Source organism: Salvelinus alpinus, chromosome 4 (assembly GCF_045679555.1).
Source record: "Salvelinus alpinus chromosome 4, SLU_Salpinus.1, whole genome shotgun sequence".
In the NCBI taxonomy this organism is placed as follows: domain Eukaryota; kingdom Metazoa; phylum Chordata; class Actinopteri; order Salmoniformes; family Salmonidae; genus Salvelinus; species Salvelinus alpinus.
Window position 1 is genome coordinate 43,835,030 of NC_092089.1, and position 20,270 is coordinate 43,855,299.

Below are 20,270 nucleotides of genomic sequence, written 5' to 3' on the forward strand. Positions count from 1 at the left end.
GGGGAGGCATTTCTTTGGGGGGCCGCACAGCCCTCCATGTGCTCGCCAGAGGTAGCCTGACTGCCATTAGGTACCGAGATGAGATCCTCAGACCCCTTGTGAGACCATATGCTGGTGCGGTTGGCCCTGGGTTCCTCCTAATGCAAGACAATGCTAGACCTCATGTGGCTGGAGTGTGTCAGCAGTTCCTGCAAGAGGAAGGCATTGATGCTATGGACCTGCCCGCCCGTTCCCCAGACCTGAATCCAATTGAGCACATCTGGGACATCATGTCTCGCACCATCCACCAACGCCACGTTGCACCACAGACTGTCCAGGAGTTGGCGGATGCTTTAGTCCAGGTCTGGGAGGAGATCCCTCAGGAGACCATCCGCCACCTCATCAGGAGCATGCCCAGGCGTTGTAGGGAGGTCATACAGGCACGTGGAGGCCACACACACTACTGAGCCTCATTTTGACTTGTTTTAAGGACATTACATCAAAGTTGGATCAGCCTGTAGTGTGGTTTTCCACTTTAATTTTGAGTGTGACTCTAAATCCAGACCTCCATGGGTTGATAAATTTGATTTCCATTTGTTTAACACTTTTTTTGGTTACTACATAATTCCATGTGTTATTTCATAGTTTTGATGTCTTCACTATAATTCTACAATGTTGAAAATAGTACAAATAAAGAAAAACCCTTGAATGAGTAGGTGTGTCCAATCTTTTGACTGGTACTGTATATTGAAGATATATCGTCCTCCTCCCCTTGCATGGAAGGCAAGCCACCGAGGCCAGGCAGTGATGGTGAGCAGCATGACATGAGCATCCTTTCCCCGAATATCAGTGCGCATTAATTTTGCTCAGCTGCAGATCAAATTGCCTCTCGAGACACACCACCACCCAGCCGGCTGCGCCCAAAAGAGCTACAAAGGATGTCTACTGGTAACAGCAGCAGGGGAACAGCGGAGAAGGATGGTACAGTAGCTGGCGTGAACAAGACAGTGACAACCGAGCCGAGCTAAGCGTATTTCGACTGCACAGTGTCTGAGCGCCGGGACACTACACCCCCTAATTTGTCTTTTCGACTGGAACAACGACGTTCACTTCTAACGGTATTTGGATACATTTTTGCACCCTTCATCCTTGGTGAGTGTCTCACGTGTAGCTACATCTTTCGCAAGTGCTGTATGAGCAGTAACAGGTATGAATGAGCAGTAACAGTGCTGTAGGGCTGCTTTGAATAGTTGAACTGCTCTGGCTTGCTCGGTAGTATCTATTTAAATTCGATATCCTGTTGTAGTAGGCTACACAGTCGAACCATGTTATCCCCTCAACAACCGTGAGGTTAGTAGGCTAATGACGTTAGCTTCTAGAATACTGTAGCAGACCCCAGTCTAGAAAAAAAGTTGGTTGCGTCAATATCAAAGGCCTCATAAACCCCTTTTTCTCCACTACCTCTCTCGCCGAGGGTAGTCGCTGTCCTTGGTGGTGAAACAGCGTTTTATAATATAACGTTAGGGGATCGGGAGAAAGTAAAGGAAATCAGCTTGTTGACTTTATTGGATGTAGTGTTTTAGTGCGACCACACATTACCAATATGTTAGGTTTACTCATGATTAAGTAATTGATTGATTAATTAGTTATTTAGAGCCTTCTATGGTGTCAGCTTATTCAGTGACTTTCTCAGCAGGGTATACAAAAACCCAGATAATGGGATCAATCCTGAGTTCAAATGCAGTGCTTTGTCCTGAGTTCAAATACAGTGACTAACAGTGACCCTTGATCTTTAGCCCTATATTAGAATAACACTTTATCCTAACCACTACCCTTAACAATTAGCTGAAACAACATAAATATGATAATTGTTTACCTACCCAGTAAGCACACAGCAGGGTGACAGTAGTAACAGGTTACCACCAGTAGAGTCCACCATGGGAGGTATGGGCAGAGAGCGATGCTGTGTCATCCTTGCCAAGGATGGAGGAGTCACACACCATCCACTCAACATGAGGCAGGAGGATACTAATGGTCATTCTCTGTGGGTAGGAGAATCCATGTTGCTTTTGTGAGTATCAAAGTGGTCATTGGTAGATACAGTAGGTGATGTGATTATTATTAGTATTATCTGGGACAATGTGTAATGTTTCTGATTTCTTCTGTGTTCCAGGTTTAGATCAGTCTGTCTGGTGCATCATGCAGACAGGAGCTCACCTGCTTCTCGGTCTCATCCTGCACTATGTGGAAGGTTAGGGGACATCTTTAAAATTACATTCTTGTGTCTGTACCTCATGTTAAATGAATATTCTTGCTATGTGTTCTATGTTGTATTGTAGCATTCATAAAGTTAACAAACAGCAGTCATGTTTGGATGGCAGGCAGGCTCAGGGTCAGTGTAGGCAGAGGTCAATAATCCAGAGGTGGGGCAAAGGTACAGGTCGGCAGGCAGGCTCAGGGTCAGACAGAGTGGTCAGGCAGGTGGGCTCAGAGTCAGGACAGGCAAGGGTCAAAACCAGGAGGGCGCGAAAAAGAGAGACTGGGAAAAGCAGGCGCTGAGGCAAACCGCTGGTTGACTTGACAAACCAGACGAACAGAGAACACAGGTATAAATACACAGGGGATAATGGGGAAGATGGGCGACACCCGGAGGGGGGTGGAGACAATCACAAAGACAGGTGAAACAGATCAGGGTGTGACACCCATGTTGTTAAAAAGACAATGGTTTCACTGAGAGATGCTTTTCCCGGGTTAAAATGAACAATTAGTAACAGGATAACGAACCCAAATATGCCCTTTAAGTACCTCCAAAAAGCTTATTGATTCATTCTAAGAGTGGCAGTATATTTGGGTGATGTTTACCAGGATCTGCTTGTGCACTCAATATCCCCTTGTGAGAGCAGCAGAAGAATTACGTTTGCTGTTATTGAGTCCATTTGTTCATTATCGTACACTCGCCACTGTGTTGTGTTCAGTGACACAAAGAAAGCAGCTGATTCCTTGTCCCTCAGTTATCAGAGGATATTGTTGAGAGCTAAGATGTGAGTATACCTAGGCTCACAGTATCAGTGAAGTGATCGCTGAATAATTAATGCTAGTTTTCCTCCGTTTAATGGTTCCATCTGGTTAATGCCTTAGTGGAGCATGTTGGAAGGCGACTCTTCCCACTGTGAAACAAGCTGATTTTATTGCTGACTTTTACTAAATTTAAGCAAAGTATAAGCAAAAGCTGTTTGACCATATATCTCTGTGCTCTGTACCATAGCTGCAGAGGCGTCACAGTGCTGGCAGGGTGCGACCTACTCAGAGGCTGTGGTCTCCCCGGCCCTGAGGAGCAGCAATATCCTGCGGGTGCCGGACGTGTCATCTCTGGCGCAGTGTGCCGAGGCGTGTTGTGATGTGCCCGGTTGTAACCTGGCCTGGCTGTTTGAGCGTCGCTGCTACATCCTCAGCTGCCAGCAGAGGGAGAACTGTCAGCCCAGACAGAGACCTGGAGCTGATTCCTATATGGCCTTCCTGCAGAGAGGATCCCCCCAGACCCTGCTGCTCCAGTCTCTGGTCAGGGGGGAGCCCTACCCCAGTCGCTGGAGGCCCCGCCCCTCTGGGGACGTGGAGGCACTGAAGGACCTAGCCCTGTTAGATGGGCCCCAGATGGATTTTGATGACCCAGGTGGGATGGGTTTGGAATACCCTGAGAGTGAACTTGGCCCTGAGGATAACGGTGGGGATCTTCTAGATTGGCCTGCAGCATTGGAAGGGAGGGATGGTTTCAACCTATCGGAAAGTGAAGGCAGGCTAGTGGGGCTGAGATTTGCAACAGAAGGGGCTGAAAGCAGCCTGCCCAGTCCTTCCACTGGGGCAGCTATCAACCAGGGGGCACCCCCCAGTGACCCCACATCTGGCACTACACCTGAAAACAAGAAAGTAAGTTTCAGATGAAACAATGGGCAGGAATCATAACGCAACAATAAATGATGGCATGGAAAGGGTTTCAGGCAGTATGAGGACCACATGTTTGACAGGACATGATGGAAATGATACTGGGTTACATAGATGTTTTATGTTCCATTGATCCAATACAGTGATTAGATTTAGCTCACAATTAGTGGACATCCTGGCCATGAAAACGTAGTCTGTCTAAATTAAGGCAGATAGTTGGAAATATCTCCTGTAAAGACAGCTGGGACATTTTAAATAGGCTTACTTCCCTGAGGTATGATAAACGGTCACCCAGCTGACAGTCTGCATATATGTGTGTGTGTGTGTGTGTGTGTTATTACAGTGACATTTTGTTGACTCAATTGCTCTGTAGTCACATTCACTCAGCGCGCCTGACCTTCACGTATCCTTTGAGAATAGGACATACTGTAATCCACATAGCTTCTCTTGCTAATGTAGGCTTGTCAGCCATTCCCAGGAGGGGGATTTGGAGAGAGGGTTAATTTGGGAATTTGCAATACAGATTCTTTATTAACAAGTCTTGTTTTACTAATACAAATAGTAATGTATTTGCTGTTGTTTTCATTGTAGGATAGTGAACTACAGAACACATCCTTGGCCAGCTCAGGGCCAACATTCACGCCCAAACCACAGAATGACAGTGTTCACTCCTCCCAACCGAGCCAAATAAGGACTTCCCATCCCAATAAAGCCCCATCTCATCTGTCCAGTACTGTACCCCTGACCACATCCACACAGACAGGTACTGCAATTTGTTTTTGTTCATTGGATTTTTTTTTAACCTTAATTGGTGATCTGTAGGTAGTCTTTCATATTCTTTGTTCCCCCTGTTACATAACCTGTTTCTATCTCATATTTTCTTGTTTTATTCTCAATCGCTTGTCTCTGTATAATCTGACAATCCTGTAGAGCGAACGTTGCCCAGGGACACAGTGGAACTGGTAGCCTCCGTCGGCCCAGAGCCACAAACTGGTACAGTCACAAACACAATGTTTTTTACAAGCATGATCTGAAGTTTATTTCCTGGATTAATTAGAAAGGGCACACAGCAGTCACACATTGCTGACAGTCCTAATGGATGGAATATCTCTTACCTTACAGCGGCGAGAAGGAACCAGACCGCCAAAGCCGTCACCCTCCCAGTAACCCAGGTCGTGTCACTTCCAACCAGCTCAACCATCATCAACGGCAGCCGTATGTATGAAATAGTTGGCTTTGGATGGTGACTAATCTTACCATAATTTTACTATTTACTTTTAGAGTAGGCCTACTAAAGATAAATATATATCAGATGAATGATCAGTCACAGCTCTGATGTACCATAAAACAGACTGATATGAATACAAATACTACACACTGACTGTGTGTGGTTAATGGAAAAGTGTATTTTCAAACTAATAGATGCTGCAAACCTAAACTTAAAAGCAAATGTTGTTAGTGCTTGTGTGTGTATGTGTGATTGGCTACGTGGCTGGGTGCAAATGCATATGACTAAATATTAATGACTCTAGACTTCTTCTGGCTGGGAGGGATATTGAAGAAGCGTTTGGATTTGGAGTTCTATTCGTTCCATCTGGCTGGCTGCTCTCTTCTGTCCTTTGTTGATAGACGCCTTATCTGACATACTGGCAGAGCCCCCTTACATCTGGCTGGCTGTTGTCTTCAGTCTGCTGCTGCTGAGGGCGGGTTTCGCCCCGTCGCAGCTTGAGGATCACTTTAGGCCTCTGCAGCTTGCTCCATTTCTTTTCCAGGTCCTTTCTTTTTATTTATGTATTTTTTTAACTTCATTTCTTTCTTTATTATGTTGTTCAGCAGCTTCTCTGTCAGTGGGCAGGAAATGTGGCCAGGCACCTGACAGGCACTGCCTTCCACATGCTGCACAGCACTCTGGGACAGGACTGGACACTGTGAGGCCCGCTGGGATAGCTTAGGACATGACACAGCCGTCTCAGATGAGCTTAGACAACCAACCTTCCTCAGGATCATCCTGATTTCATTGGGGTTGATGGGGTCAACAAGCAGGATGGACTCATATAGGACTTTAGCCTTTTGGGGCTTTGACGGGTGGTGCAGGTCACCAGTAGCACTGTGAGCGGCTTCGCCCTTAGAGCCAAGAGATGGAGCTGTGACCAGGCTTTTCCCCTTGGAGACCAGCGATTTGACATGTAGGCCACTGTCACGTTGGACCCAGTGATTCTCCTCTGACTTAGATATATGAAATGTGGGGAAAATGCTGATTTCAATTTACAAGCTGAATTTAAACTATTTCTTATAGTTACAATACATACTGTTTGCTTGACATAGAAAGACTGTGAGGACTTATGGGTTATACCTAATGAACATTAGAACATATTTTAACAGAATGGCTTTCAGGCCAAGCTAGCCTACTTTAACATAATCTTGGGGTAGCACTTTAAAATAAACAATGTCAAATACTGAAAAAAATAGATGCTAGAACAAAACTTCCCAATGAAAGAGGGCAACAGAGAAGCGGCCATTTCCATCGTGGCGTGTATATTCTACTTCTAAACGCCTTATAAATGAACAATTACTGTATTATTGTAAACAAAATAAGCTATCTGTTTCAGATATCGTGTAATTGAATAGTTTGCATATAATACTATATAGCTGGGGTGGCAGGTAGCCTAGTGGTTAAGAGTGTTTAGGCCAGTAACCGAATCCCAGAGCCGACTAGGTGAAAAATCTGTCGATGTGCCCTTGAGCAAGGCACTTAACCCTAGTTGCTCCTGTATTTCGCTCTGGATAAGAGTGTCTGCTAAATTACTAAAATGTAAATGCAAGACCATATTCATTAAATTGAGAAATGGTTTTTGCATCAGTGTGTTCTTTCTTTTCCAAGTTTGTAACAACCTCAATAAATAATTTGTTTTAGCTGTTGGGTTCATGTATTATCTAAATATTTATCATCATGACAGTCACCCAAAAATGAGAAATGGAAAGGAGAAATGTTCCCCTGTGGATGTTGAGATGCTGCTGGACATGGTGTTGATGAATCAGTAGAGGGCAGTCTTCCTCTTGTCACCAGAGCAGTAGTATCAGACAGATGAATGAACATTACAGATCGAGGAGTTTAGTCTAATATCAAAATACTGGACTAAGAGCAATTAGGGTATGCACACTCAAATGCTCCAACATTTATTGATGTGAAACAAAAACAATGTTTCAATCGAGGATGAAGATCTGTTTTGGGTCGAAATATTGTCTTACTGCTGTATTTAAATAACGTTAGCCAGTGTCATGCCCTGACCATAGAGAGCCTTTTTATTCTCTATGTTGGTTAGGTCAGGGTGTGACTAGGGTGGGTAATCTAAGTTGTTTTATTTCTATGTTGGCCTGGTATGGTTCCCAATCAGAGGCAGCTGTTTATCGTTGTCTCTGATTGGGGATCATATTTAGGCAGCCATTTCCCCACTGTGTTTTGTGGGATCTTGTTTATGTGTAGTTGCCTGTGAGCACTCCTTAGTTTCACGTATCGGTTGCTTTTTTCTTGTTTTGTGCGTTTCACGAATAAAAATATGTGGAACCCATATCACGCTGCGCCTTGGTCCGAATGTTATTTCGACGATCGTGACAGACAGTATTTAAATCTGTTGATGAATTTGAGTTTGCAGGTCCTGTCCAGTTATTTGACTGTCAATTCTATCAAGCACCCACCTAATGAGATATCATGTGCGTCCGTTTACAGAATAGATTTGGCCTATATTATGACTATCTTGTGTTTGATGGTCCCTCACAGAGAGTTCTGATGATGGAGTGATCATCAGCCATCACTGGGAGCAGGTTGGAGGTCCATCCATAGAGCTTGGAGCTTTCTCGGACACACAGATTCTCAACCTATCCAACCTTGCCCCTGGGGAGTACACGTTCAGGTATGGATAGGACCTCTGTGGCCTAAACTTAGGGTCCAAATCAATTTCATCCCAGTCAATTCAAGCCTGAAATTCAAATAGTGAATGAAATAAAGAAATACAATAGTTTGGGTATGCTGCTCTACCATGGAACAAAGGTCAGACTGCACTGATAGTTACAGTGCACGGTCTCTATTAATCATAGTTGGTGTTTAACTAACAGGAATACAGGACCAAAGGTTTTCTTTCTTCTTTAGATAGTTATATCTTCCCTATAAAAAACCTTAGCTGACATTCTTTTTAAATGAAGCCTCATGGAAACGTGACATAGACATTGATGGTAATGTGTAAGCCATTACCATCAATGTTTCCCCACCACCACCACAATACAAGAATAGCTGGAATCATCTTGATTTTTTCCAGGTTGACCATTACAGATTCTGCCGGGTTGTCAGACTCCACCATGGCTACAGTGAAGGTCATTCAGTCAGTGGAGAATGACCAAATGCCCTACCCCAGCCATGTCACTCCCACCTCCAGCTCTGGCCTTGCTGCTACCCTGGCCCACAGGCAGGATGACCCTACTGCAGCTACCTCCTCTGTCAGTGCCTCTGTCACTCATAAGACAGGTAAATTACATAAGGACAGTATTAAGATTATAACAGAGTATCAGATATGTTCTACAACATTGGATTGTCCTCAGGCAGTGTACTTCAGGCATTCCTTTACCTTAGTCCACCTAGTAGTAAACCCAAGGTAAAGCCAAGGGTATCAAAACATGAATAGGACATGTTTCAACAAATTACCTGTTTTTCTCTGTCTCATAGAGAACAAAAGCACCCCCATAGCTGAGGTCAAGGAGTCAAACGGAGCCCCTGTGGCTATAGTGGGTCCTAACAGGCAGCTGACCCTCCCAGTGACCAGCGTCACCTTGGACGGAAGCAGCAGCACTGATGACCACGCCGTCACCAGCTACCACTGGGACACCATCAGGTACCAACGCTGTTCATATAGGTCAACGGTTGAGTCCATAAAAGTCTATAAAGATATGAAGAACAAGCTGAAGAGCCTTCTCACAATGTCATTTTCTCTGTTGTTTTATAGAGGTCCTCCAGGGTCAAGGACAGAGGGTGTGGACAAGCCCATAGCCATAGTAACGGGCCTCAGAGCGGGCCGCTATACATTTAGTCTGACTGTGAGTGACCAAGAAGGGCTGAAAGACAGTGCCTTGCTCACAGTCAGGGTTCAAGAGGGTAAGAAAACACAGGTTGGCATTTATTGTGATGACTCATGTACTGGAGGCAGCTCTGCAGAGTGGTCCCTAGCTGGCACAGCCACAAAGCAATAACATGTGATTTTAAACCTAACCTTAACCACACTGCTAACCCTAATGCCTAACCCTAACAATAATTCATGACAATAAACGTCAACCTGCTAAGAAAACAAACAATGCTTCAAACACCGCAAAACTGTTCAAAACAAGATGAGACATCATCACCCAGGCTGGTTGAAAATGATGGTATTTATCTACAGCCTGTTGTCCATCCTCCCTCAGCCAGAAGCCTTCCACCTGTAGCACATGCCAGCGGTAGCCACACCGTCACCCTGCCCAACAACTCCCTGGTGCTCAGAGGCTCAGTGACGGATGGTGACCCAGGCAAGGTGCACTTCCTCTGGGTCCGGGACAGTCAGAGCCCTGCTGCTGGGGTGAGTGAGAGGAGTCTTGATACTTAGGTATACGGTAAATATAGTTTGAACTTGTAATATGCTGTTAGCTAAACTGGTAGGAAGTAGGAACTACTTTAAGGTAGGAACTACTCTGTCCTGTCGTTCCCCCAGGACGTGCTGTATGGTTCAGAGCAGCAGGCTTCCCTGTACCTGGCCAACTTGGTGGAGGGGACCTATCTGTTCCAGCTGCGTGTCACAGACACCCAGGGACGCAGCAGCATCGCCACAGCCACCATGGAAGTGCGGCCAGGTAGATGTGTGTGTGTTCTCAGACTGTGTTTCCCCACGGACCATGACGAGCATGAGGAGGAAGAGCTGAACAGCACGTACAGCATATGTGTGTTCTGTCAGAGTGGGTATGTTCTCTGTGTGTCCACAGACCCTGGGGGTCGTGAGGAGGTGGAGGTGGAGATGTTGGTGGCGCTGGCCCAGGTGAGTGTGTCACAGAAGGACACAGTGCTCAGACAGTTGGCCGCACTGCTCCACGTCCTGGACAATGACCTACACCTAAGGGGCCTATGGGGACACTCAGATATCAGGTACTGCCCAATGCAGAAAACACATACAAAGCACTCATGTTTTTTTTGTTTTTTTTACACATTGTTCATGTGTATTCTGTGTGTGTGTGTGTAGCACAGTGCTGAGGTTCTCAGTGCAGGGTCCTGAGGGGCCAGTCCCTGGTCCTAAACTGGCCATTCTGCTGCGTGGTCAGCTGCTGAGGGAGAAGACTGAATACCTGCTCTTCAGAGTCCTTCGAGTGGATACAGTCAGTGAGTACCACAACACAGAACACCACATCTTACCTTATCATACCATATTATATCAAAGCCTGTTTCAATGTTATAACAACATTATAGACCATATCTGATTATATTACATGAGAGATTAAATTAGACTAGATGACGTCTCATCACTTGGTGACTAAGAAAGCTGTCTGTATTTGTCCTCTGCCGTGGTGTATGCTGATCCTGTTTGTGTATTGGTGTTCATCCCACACCCCACACAGTGTGCTTGCTCCGCTGCTCGGGCCATGGGACGTGTGACCCAATCACCAAGGAGTGCGTCTGTGACCCCTTTTGGACAGAGAACCTCATTCGCCGGTTCTTTGGTGATGGAGAGAGCAACTGTGGTGAGCCATGTTCATTCATCGGTCCTGAGAGGACGACATACTTGTTTGCCCCTTCTGCTGTGAGATGCTACATTCACAGTGCCAGTCCTTTCTCTATTCTGTTTGGCAGAGTGGCGGGTTCTCTACTTCATCCTGTCCTTCTTCATGGTCATTGTCTTCATCGTGACAGTCACCTGGACGTGTGTCTACTGCTGCAAAAGGTGACCTTTCCTTTCTTGCTCAGACACACAGCAATGTCCTATATAGATTTTATGATTAGCTGTTTGTTAAAGGCCCAGTGCAGTAAAACATGTGATTTCCTGTGTTTATATATATATATATATATATATATATATATATATATATATATATATATATATATATAATACCAGTCAAATGTTTGGACACACCTACTCATTCAAGGGTTTTCTTTATTTTTACTATTTTCTACATTGTGAAATAATAGAAGACGTCAAAACTACGAAATAACACATATGGAATCATGTAGTAACCAAAAAAGTGTTAAACAAATCTAAATATATTTTCAATTTGAGATTCTTCAAAGTAGCCACTCTTTGCCTTGATTACAGCTTTGCACACTCGGCATTCTCTCAACCAGCTTCACCTGGAATGCTTTTCCAACAGTCTTGAAGGACTTCCCACAAATGCTGAGCACTTGTTGGCTGCTTTTACTTCACTCTGCGGTCCAACTCATCCCAAACCATCTCAATTTGGTTGAGGTCGGGTGATTGTGGAGGCCAGGTCATCTGATGCAGCACTCCATCACTCTCCTTCTTGGTCAAATAGCCCTTACACAGCCTGGAGATGTGTTGGGTCATTGTCCTGTTGAAAAACAAATTATAGTCCCACTAAGTGCAAACCAGATGGAATGGCGTATCGCTGCAGAATGCTGTGGTATCCATGCTGGTTAAATGTGCCTTGAATTAGAAATAAATCACAGACAGTGTCCCCAGCAAAGCACCCCCACACCATCACACCTCCTTCATGCTTCACGGTGGGAACCACACATGCGGAGATCATCCGTTCACCTACTCTGCGCCTCACAAAGACACAGCAGTTGGAACCAAAAATCTCAAATTTGGACTCATCAGATACAAGGACACATTTCCACCGGTCTAATGTCCATTGCTTGTTTTTTATTTCACCTTTATTTAACCAGGTAGGCCAGTTGAGAACAAGTTCTCATTAACAACTGCGACCTGGCCAGGATAAAGCAAAGCAGTGCGACAAAAACAACACAGAGTTACACAAACAAACGTACAGTCAATAACACAATAAAACAATCTATGTACAGTGTGTGCAAATGTAGAAGATTAGGGAGGTAAGACATTAAATAGGCCATAGAAGCGAAATAATTACTTAGCATTAGCATTATTTAGCATTAACACTGGAGTGATAGATGTGCAGATGATGATGTGCAAGTAGAGATACTGGGGTGCAAAATAGCAAGAAGATAAATAACAATATGGGGATGAGGTAGTTGGGTGTGCTATTTACAGATTGGCTGTGTACAGGTACAATGATCGGTAAGCTGCTCTGACAGCTGATGCTTAAAGTTAGAGAGGGAGATATAAGTCTCCAGCTTCAGTGATTTTTGCAATTCGTTACAGTCATTGGCAGCAGAGAACTGGAAGGAAAGGCAGCCAAAGTAAGTGTTGGCTTTGGGGATGCGCGTGCTACGGGTGGGTGTTGCAATGGTGACTAGTGAGCTGAGATAAGGCGGGGCTTTACCTAGCAAAGACTTATAGATGACCTGGAGCCAGTCGGTTTGGCGACGAACATGTAGCGAGGGCCAGCCAACGAGAGCATACAGGTTGCAGTGGTAGGTAGTATATGGAGCTTTGGTGACAAAACGGATGGCACTGTGATAGACTACATCCAGTTTTCTGAGTAGAGTGTTGGAAACTATTTTGTAAATGACATCGTCAAAGTCAAGGATCGGTAGGATAGTCAGTTTTACCAGGCTATTTTTGGCAGCATGAGTGAAGGAGGCTTTGTTGTGAAAAAGGAAGCCGATTCTAGATTTAATTTTGGATTGGAGATGCTTACTGTAAGTCTGGAAGGAGAGTTTACAGTCTAACCAGACACCTAATATTTGTAGTTGTCCACATATTCTAAGTCAGAACCATCCCGAGTAGTGATGCTAGTGGGGCGTGCGGGTGCGGGCAGCAATCGGTTGAAGAGCATGCATTTAGTTTTACTAGCAATTAAAAGCAGTTGGAGGCCACGGAAGGAGTGTTGTATGGCATTGAAGCTAATTTAGAGGTTTGTGTCCAAAGAAGGGCCAGATGTATACAGAATGGTGTCGTCTGTGTAGAGCTGGATCAAAGAATCACCAGCAGCAAGAGCGACATCATTCATATATACAGAGAAAAGAATCGGCCCTGTGGTACCCCCAGAGACTGCCAGAGGTCCGAACAATAGGCCCTCTGATTTGACACACTGAACTCTATCTGAGAAGTAGTTGGTGTTGGTGAACCAGGCGAGACAGTCATTTGAGAAACCAAGGCTATTGAGTCTGCCGATAAGAATGTGGTGATTGACAGGGTCGAAAGCCTTGGCCAGGTCAATGAAGACTGCTGCACAGTACTGTCTTTTATCGATGGCGGTTATGATATCGTTTAGGACCTTGAGCGTGGCTGAGGTGCACCCATGACCAGCTCGGAAACCAGATTGCATAGTAGAGAAGGTACGGTGGGATTCGAAATTGTCGGTGATCTGTTTGTTAACTTGGCTTTCGAAGATTTTGGAAAGGCAGGGCAGGATGGATCTAGGTCTATAGCAGTTTGGGTCTAGAGTGTCTCTCCCTTTGAAGCGGGGGATGACCGCGGCAGCTTTCCAATCTTTGGGGATCTCAGACGATACGAAAGAAAGGTTGAACAGGCTAGTAATAGGGGTTGCAACAATTTTGGCGGTTCATTTTAGAGAGGGTCCAGATTGTCTAGCCCAGCTGATTTGTAGGGATCCAGATTATGCAGCTCTTTCAGAACATCAGCTATCTGGATTTGGGTGGAGGAGAAGCGGGGGGGGGGGGGGGGGGGGGTCTTGGGCAAGTTGCTGCAGGGGATGCAGAGCTGTTGGCCGGGGTAGGGGTAGCTGGGTGGAAAGCATGGCCAGCTGTCGAAAAATGCTTATTGAAATGATCGATTATCGTAGATTTATCGGTGGTGACAGTGTTTCCTAGCCTCAGTGCAGTGTGCAGCTGGGAGGAGGTGCTCTTATTCTCCATGGACTTTACAGTGTCCCAAAACTTTTTGTAATTAGTGCTACAGGATGCAAATTTCTGTTTGAAAAAGCTAGCCTTAGCTTTCCTAACTGTCTGTGTATATTGGTTCCTGACTTCCCTGAAAAGTTGCATATCGCAGGGGCTATTCGATGCTAATGCAGAACGCCACATGTTGCTTTTGTGCTGGTCAAGGGCAGTCAAGTCTGGGGTGAACCAAGGGTTCTTAGTTCTACATTTTTTGAATGGGGCATGCTTATTTAAGGTGGTGAGGAAAGCACTTTTAAAGAGCAACCAGGCATCCTCTACTGACGGGATGAGGTCAATATCCTTCCAGGATACCCGGGCCAGGTCGATTAGAAAGGCCTGCTCGCTGAAGTGTTTTAGGGAGCGTTTGACAGTGATGGGGGGGAGGGGTCGTTTGACCACGGACCCATTACGGACACAGGCAATGAGGCAGTGATCGCTGAGATCCTGGTTGAAGATGGTAGAGTTGTAATTAGAGGGCAAGTTGGTCAGGATGATATCTAAGAGGGTGCCCATGGTTACGGATTTAGCGTTGTACCTGGTTGGTTCCTTGATAATTTGCGTGAGATTGAGATAGCTTAGATTGTAGGACGGCCGGGGTGTTAAGCATATCCCAGTTTAGGTCACCTAACAGTACGAACTCTGAAGATAGATGGGGGCAATCAATTCACATATGGTGTCCAGAGCACAGCTGGGGGCTGAGGAGGGTCTATAACAAGCGGCAACGGTGAGAGACTTGTTTCTGGAAAGGTGGATTTTTAAAAGTAGAAGCTCGAATTGTTTGGGCACAGACCTGGATAGTTTGACAGAACTCTGCAGGCTATCTCTGCAGTAGATTACAACTCCGCCGCCTTTGGCAGTTCGATCTTGTCGGAAAATGTTGTAGTTGGGGATCGAAATTTCTGGATTTTTGATGGCCTCCCTGAGCCAGGATTCAGACACAGCTAGGATATCAGGGTTGGCGGAGTGTGCTAAAGCAGTGAATAAAACAAACTTAGGGAGGAGGCTTCTGATGTTAACATGCTTGAAACCAAGGCTTTTACGGTTACAGAAGTCAACAAATGAGAGCGCCTGGGGAATGGCAGTGGTGCTGGGGGCTGCAGGGCATGGGTTAACCTTTACATCACCAGAGGAACAGAGGAGGAGTAGGATAAAGGTACGGCTAAAGGCTATAAGAACTGGTCACCCAGTGCATTCAGAACACAGAGTGAAAGGAGCAGATGGAGGTAAGTATAGTGGAGGTAAGCCTAGGCATTGAGTGACAATGAGAGAGGTTTTGTCTCTAGAGGCACCAGTTAAGCGAGGTGAGGTCACCGTGTGTGTGGGGGGTGGGACGAAAGGGCTATCTAAGGCATATTGGGCAGGGCTGGGGGCTCTACAGTGAAATAAGACAATAATCACGAACCAAAACAGCAATAGACAAGGTATATTGACATTAGGGAGAGGCATGTGTAGCCGAGTGATCATAGGGCCCAATGCGTAGCAATAGGTGAGTCAGGGAGCCGATTCAGTAGTCGCTACTACTCTAGGCGAGCTGGAGACACGGTGATTCAGACAGCTAGCGGGCCGGGGATAGCAGATGGGCCTTTGGCAATGTCGCAATGGAAGAGCCTGTTGAAACCACCTCGGACGATTACGTCGGCAGACCAGTCGTGAAGGATTGGCGGGGCTCCGTGTCGGCAGTAAAGGGTCCAGGCCAATTGGCAAAAGAGGTATTGTAGCCCAAGAATTAGCTGGTGGATCTCTTCGGCAAGCCGGGAGATAGGCCTAGCTCGAGGCTAGCTCAAGGCTAACTGGTGCTTGCTTTGGGACAGAGACGTTAGCCAGGAGTAGCCACTCGGATTGCAGCTAGCTAGCTGCGATGATCCGGTGTAAAGGTTCAGAGCTTGCTGTAGGAATCCAGAGATCTGGTAGAGAAAAAGCAGTCCGATATGCTCTGGGTTGATATCGCACTGTGCAGACTAGCAGGTATTGAGCGAGCTGAGGCTGGCTGTTGTTCGAGTTAACGGTTAAGACCGCTAGCAGTGGCTAACTGACTACTAGCTAGTAGCTAGTTAGCTGGCTAACTTCTGATGGGGGTTCCGGTTCTAAAGTATAAAAATAGCAGATCCGTACCACATTGGGTGAGGCGGGTTGCAGGAGAGTATATTCAGTCCGTAGATGGAAAGTGAGATTAAAATATATAATAAATATATACAAGAGAAAACGATATATAAAACTATATATATATATATTTTTTACCCCCTTTTTCTCCCCAATTTCGTGGTATCCAGTTGTTAGTCGTTACTGTCTTGTCTCATCGCTACAACTCCCGTACGGGCTTGGGAGAGACGAAGGTCGAGAGCCATGCGTCCTCTGAAACACAACCCAACCAAGCCGCACTGCTTTTTAACACAGCGCGCATCCAACCCGGAAGCCAGCCGCACCAATGTATCGGAGGAAACACCGTATGCCTAGCGACCTGGTCAGCGTGCACTGCGCCCGGCCCGCCACAGGAGTCGCTAGAGCGCGATGAGACAAGGATATCCCTACCGGCCTAACCCGGACGACGCTAGGCCAATTGTACGTCGCCCCATGGACCTCCCAGTCGCGGCCGGCTGCGACAGAGCCTGGGCTCGAACCCAGAGTCTCTGGTGGAAAACTATATTTACACGGGACAAGACAAAACACACGCCCGACTGCTACGCCATCTTGGAAAATCAAGGTGTGTCCAATATCATGTTTCTTGGCCCAAGCAAGTCTCTTTTTCTTATTGGTGTCCTTTAGTAGTGGTTTCTTTGTAGCAATTTGACCACGAAGGCCTGATTCATGCAGTCTCCTCTGAACAGTTGATGTTAAGATGTGTCTGTTACTTGAACTCTGTGAAGCATTTATTTAGGCTGCAATTTCTGAGGCTGGTAACTCTAATGAACTTATCCTCTGCAGCAGAGGTAACTCTGGGTCTTCCTTTCCTGTGGTGTTCCTCATGAGAGCCAGTTTCATCAAACCGCTTGATGGTTTTTGTGACTGCACTTGAAGAAACTTTCAAAGTTCTTGAAATTTTCCAGATTGACTTAATGTCTTAAAGTAATGATGGACTGTCGTTTCTCTTTGCTTATTTGAGCTGTTCTTGCCATAATATGGACTTGGTCTTTTACCAAATATGGCTATCTTCTGTATACCCCCTACCTTGTCACAACACAACTGATTGGCTCAAACGCATTAAGAAGGTAAGAAATTCCACAAACTAACTTTGAACAAGGCACACCTGTTAATTGAAATGCATTCCAGGTGATTACCTCATGAAGCTGGTTCAGAGAATGCCAAGAGTGTGCAAAGCTGTCATCAAAGTAAAGGGTAGCTACTTTGAAGAATCTCAAATATATTTTGATTTATATTGATATTGAATATTGAGATTTTTGGTTCCAACTGCTGTGTTGTGTCTTTGTGAGGCACAGAGTAGGTGAACGGATGATCTCCGCATGTGTGGTTCCCACCATGAAGCATGGAGGAGGAGGTGTGATGGTGCTTTTCTGGGGACACTGTCTGTGATTTATTTCTAATTCAAGGCACACTTAACCAGCATGGCTACCACAGCATTCTGCAGTGATACGCCATTCCATCTGGTTTGCACTTAGTGGGACTATAATTTGTTTTTCAACAGGACAATGACCCAACACATCTCCAGGCTGTGTAAGAGCTATTTGACCAAGAAGGAGAGTGATGGAATGCTGCATCAGATGACCTGGCCTCCACAATCACCCGACCTCAACCAAATTGAGATGGTTTGGGATGAGTTGGGCCGCAGAGTGAAGTAAAAGCAGCCAACAAGTGCTCAGCATATGTGGGAACTCCTTCAAGACTGTTGGAAAAGCATTCCAGGTGAAGCTGGTTGAGAGAATGCTGAGTGTGCAAAGCTGTAATCAAGGCAAAGCGTGGCTACTTTGAAGAATCTCAAATTGAAAATATATTTTGATTTGTTTAACACGTTTTTGGTTACTACATGATTCCATATGTGTTATTTCATAGTTTTGATGTCTTCACTATTATTCTACAATGTAGAAAATAGTAAAAATAAATGAAAATGGATATTAGCTAAGAAGCTATTTATGTATCTTTTAGACTATTTGAATTGAAAACAATCACAGTAAGGTACTTGTTACCTGGAAATTATTTGATATTGAGATTTTTTTTAAAGGCTGCATTGGAACTTTAATAGAAATGTGTTTTGTTTAGGAGGCGCACTAAGGTCGGGAAGAACACCAAGTACACTATACTGGACAACATGGACGAACAGGAGAAAATGGAGCTGAGGCCCAAATACAGTAAGTGTCTTATTTTTCATTCAACACATTTCAAACATTTCCTGTGTTTGGTCACCCTGCCATGATCTACCTGGTCTGTGCCCTTCTCAGACATCAAACACAGGAGCACGGAGCACAACTCCAGCCTCATGATGTCCGAGTCAGAGCTGGACAGTGACCAGGACACCATCTTCAGCCGAGACCAACCGGTCCGGAGCAGAAACCGGACCAATGCTCAGGCTGCCCGCAACGGGAACACCTACGGATGAGCAGGAACGCACAGAACTGGGGTGGTTATTGTACAACATGAGTGAAACCCACTCTTGGGATTATGGCCGGGGTGCACAGCTCGAGTGCAGCTTGTTTTCAGTCTCGTCTTCTATTCAAAAACTGGTTTCGACCAGATGTGTACTTTCTATGACATTCATTGGACAACTCAGCACCAGGGAGATGTGAAAATCCAAAGGCCGTAGAATACTAGTTGGGCATCCCTGGATTCTGGGAACTAACAGTAGCATTGAGTTTACATGCATACAGATTGTTTGAATAATTTGACACTAAGGATGAAGGTGCTCTTTGTGAGGAGCACAGTGAGGTTCTGTGGCCTCACATACTTCTACAGATAACCAGATTGGTGAATGTACATACAACTATCCATTATGCATACTAGTCTACCGACTACTACTGACCTTTAACTTTGCCTTGTTATCCAATAATGTTTTTTTACTGTCATTATTTTATAGGAAATGGAGACAAGCCCAGCCCTGGTTGTGAGCATCTGAGGCCTCTCCTGTAAATGTTTTGGCAATTTGGATTTGTCAAAATGGCTTGATGGAAAAGTCTCATAATTCTTATGTTTAGTACCCAAAGTCCATCTTGTGATGCTACTCGTGAGTCATTTAATCAAACTCAATTTATCTGTGATCTCTCTCTATGAGTGTCTTGGACTTTGACACAATACAACACAGCATTTTATTGTATTTGAACTACTGTTTTGAGTTAGCACACTTGTCCTCCAAACTAGTTGTATAGTTTTGGTATCTTTCTCATTATAAAGCTTCTTTATGCTAAATAAGCATAATGGGTCTTATAAATGGGCCTGAAGAAACATAACCAGGCATTTCATGGGACAAGCCATAAAGGTGCCAAAATGCACTATAAGCCTATGGCTAACAGAGACCCTATTATATCCAGGTACTTGGTAATGCATCCTTTCTTCCTTCCCTTGGTAAGATCTATTATCTAACTTGAACATGGTGGGTAACATGCTTTCAATCATTAATTCCTCTGTGTAATGATGGATTCCCCCTCCCCCTCGTTCAGTGTCAGAGAATGTCTGATTACATGACTATAGTAATACCACCCTGCATACCACTGTTGGCTTGCTTCTGAAGCTAAGCAGGGTCGGTCCTGGTCAGTCCCTGGATGGGAGACCAGATGCTGCTGGAAGTGGTGTTGGAGGGCCAGTAGGAGGCACTCTTTCCTCTGGTCTAAAAAATATCCCAATGCCCCAGGGCAGTGATTGGGGACACTGCCCTGTGTAGGGTGCCGTCTTTCGGATGGGACGTTAAACGGGTGTCCTGACTCTCTGAGGTCATTAAAGATCCCATGGCACTTATCGTAAGAGTAGGGGTGTTAACCCCGGTGTCCTGGCTAAATTCCCAATCTGGCCCTCAAACCATCATGGTCACTTAATAATCCCCAGTTTATAATTGGCTCATTCATCCCCCTCCTCTCCCCTGTAACTATTCCCCAGGTCGTTGCTGCAAATGAGAACGTGTTCTCAGTCAACTTACCTGGTAAAATAACGGTTAAATAAATAGTGCAAAATAATTAGGACAGATGGAATTGATCATTAACATTACTATGTAGGACAGGTAGCCATTGATTGAATGGATCAAATACTTGACATTAAAGCAACATAAGCATGTCCAGTTTACATTTTTTCCCCCGTAAGGGACTGGGGAGATATTTCCCCAATATGGACAGAAACACGAACAGCCATGTTATATTCATGGATTTTCCCCATTACACCACCCAATTTTTGGTATTTGCTTTGCTTTCTTAACTAA

General features: G+C 45.2%; 1 protein-coding gene across 4 annotated transcripts; it reads left to right on the plus strand.

The window, feature by feature from the left end:
• The first annotated feature begins 744 nt into the window (after positions 1-744).
• Positions 745-20,128, plus strand: LOC139573628 (dyslexia-associated protein KIAA0319-like). Of its 4 annotated transcripts, none has more exons than XR_011674633.1 (18): positions 745-1,097; positions 2,153-2,230; positions 3,245-3,903; positions 4,510-4,681; positions 4,849-4,911; positions 5,041-5,133; positions 7,697-7,829; positions 8,232-8,437; positions 8,636-8,801; positions 8,913-9,061; positions 9,364-9,515; positions 9,648-10,075; positions 10,170-10,306; positions 10,543-10,665; positions 10,775-10,865; positions 17,559-17,776; positions 18,131-18,219; positions 18,310-18,335. XR_011674633.1 is itself a non-coding variant. In XM_071397299.1 (18 exons), exons 2-18 carry the CDS (start codon positions 2,179-2,181, stop codon positions 18,465-18,467), a joined length of 2,742 nt encoding a protein of 913 aa, XP_071253400.1. In that variant the 5' UTR covers positions 745-1,097; positions 2,153-2,178; the 3' UTR covers positions 18,468-20,128. The 4 variants fall into 4 exon arrangements, 3 of the variants coding, with proteins under 3 accessions (XP_071253400.1, XP_071253397.1, XP_071253396.1); XM_071397299.1 differs by lacking the exon at positions 17,559-17,776 and having other exon boundaries at positions 9,648-9,786; positions 9,916-10,075; positions 18,310-20,128; XM_071397296.1 differs by lacking the exon at positions 17,559-17,776 and having other exon boundaries at positions 745-1,131; positions 18,310-20,128.
• Positions 20,129-20,270: the final 142 nt, after the last annotated feature.

What these genes read in the sequence shown, in the direction of transcription:
- LOC139573628 (XM_071397296.1), top strand. Translation starts at nt 2,179, where the DNA reads ATGCAGACAGGAGCTCACCTGCTTCTCGGTCTCATCCTGCACTATGTG. An exon ending in CGGCCCAGAGCCACAAACTG is followed by an intron (nt 4,912 to 5,040) that starts GTACAGTCACAA and finishes CTTACCTTACAG; the next exon opens with CGGCGAGAAGGAACCAGACC. An exon ending in TGGGGACACTCAGATATCAG is followed by an intron (nt 10,076 to 10,169) that starts GTACTGCCCAAT and finishes GTGTGTGTGTAG; the next exon opens with CACAGTGCTGAGGTTCTCAG.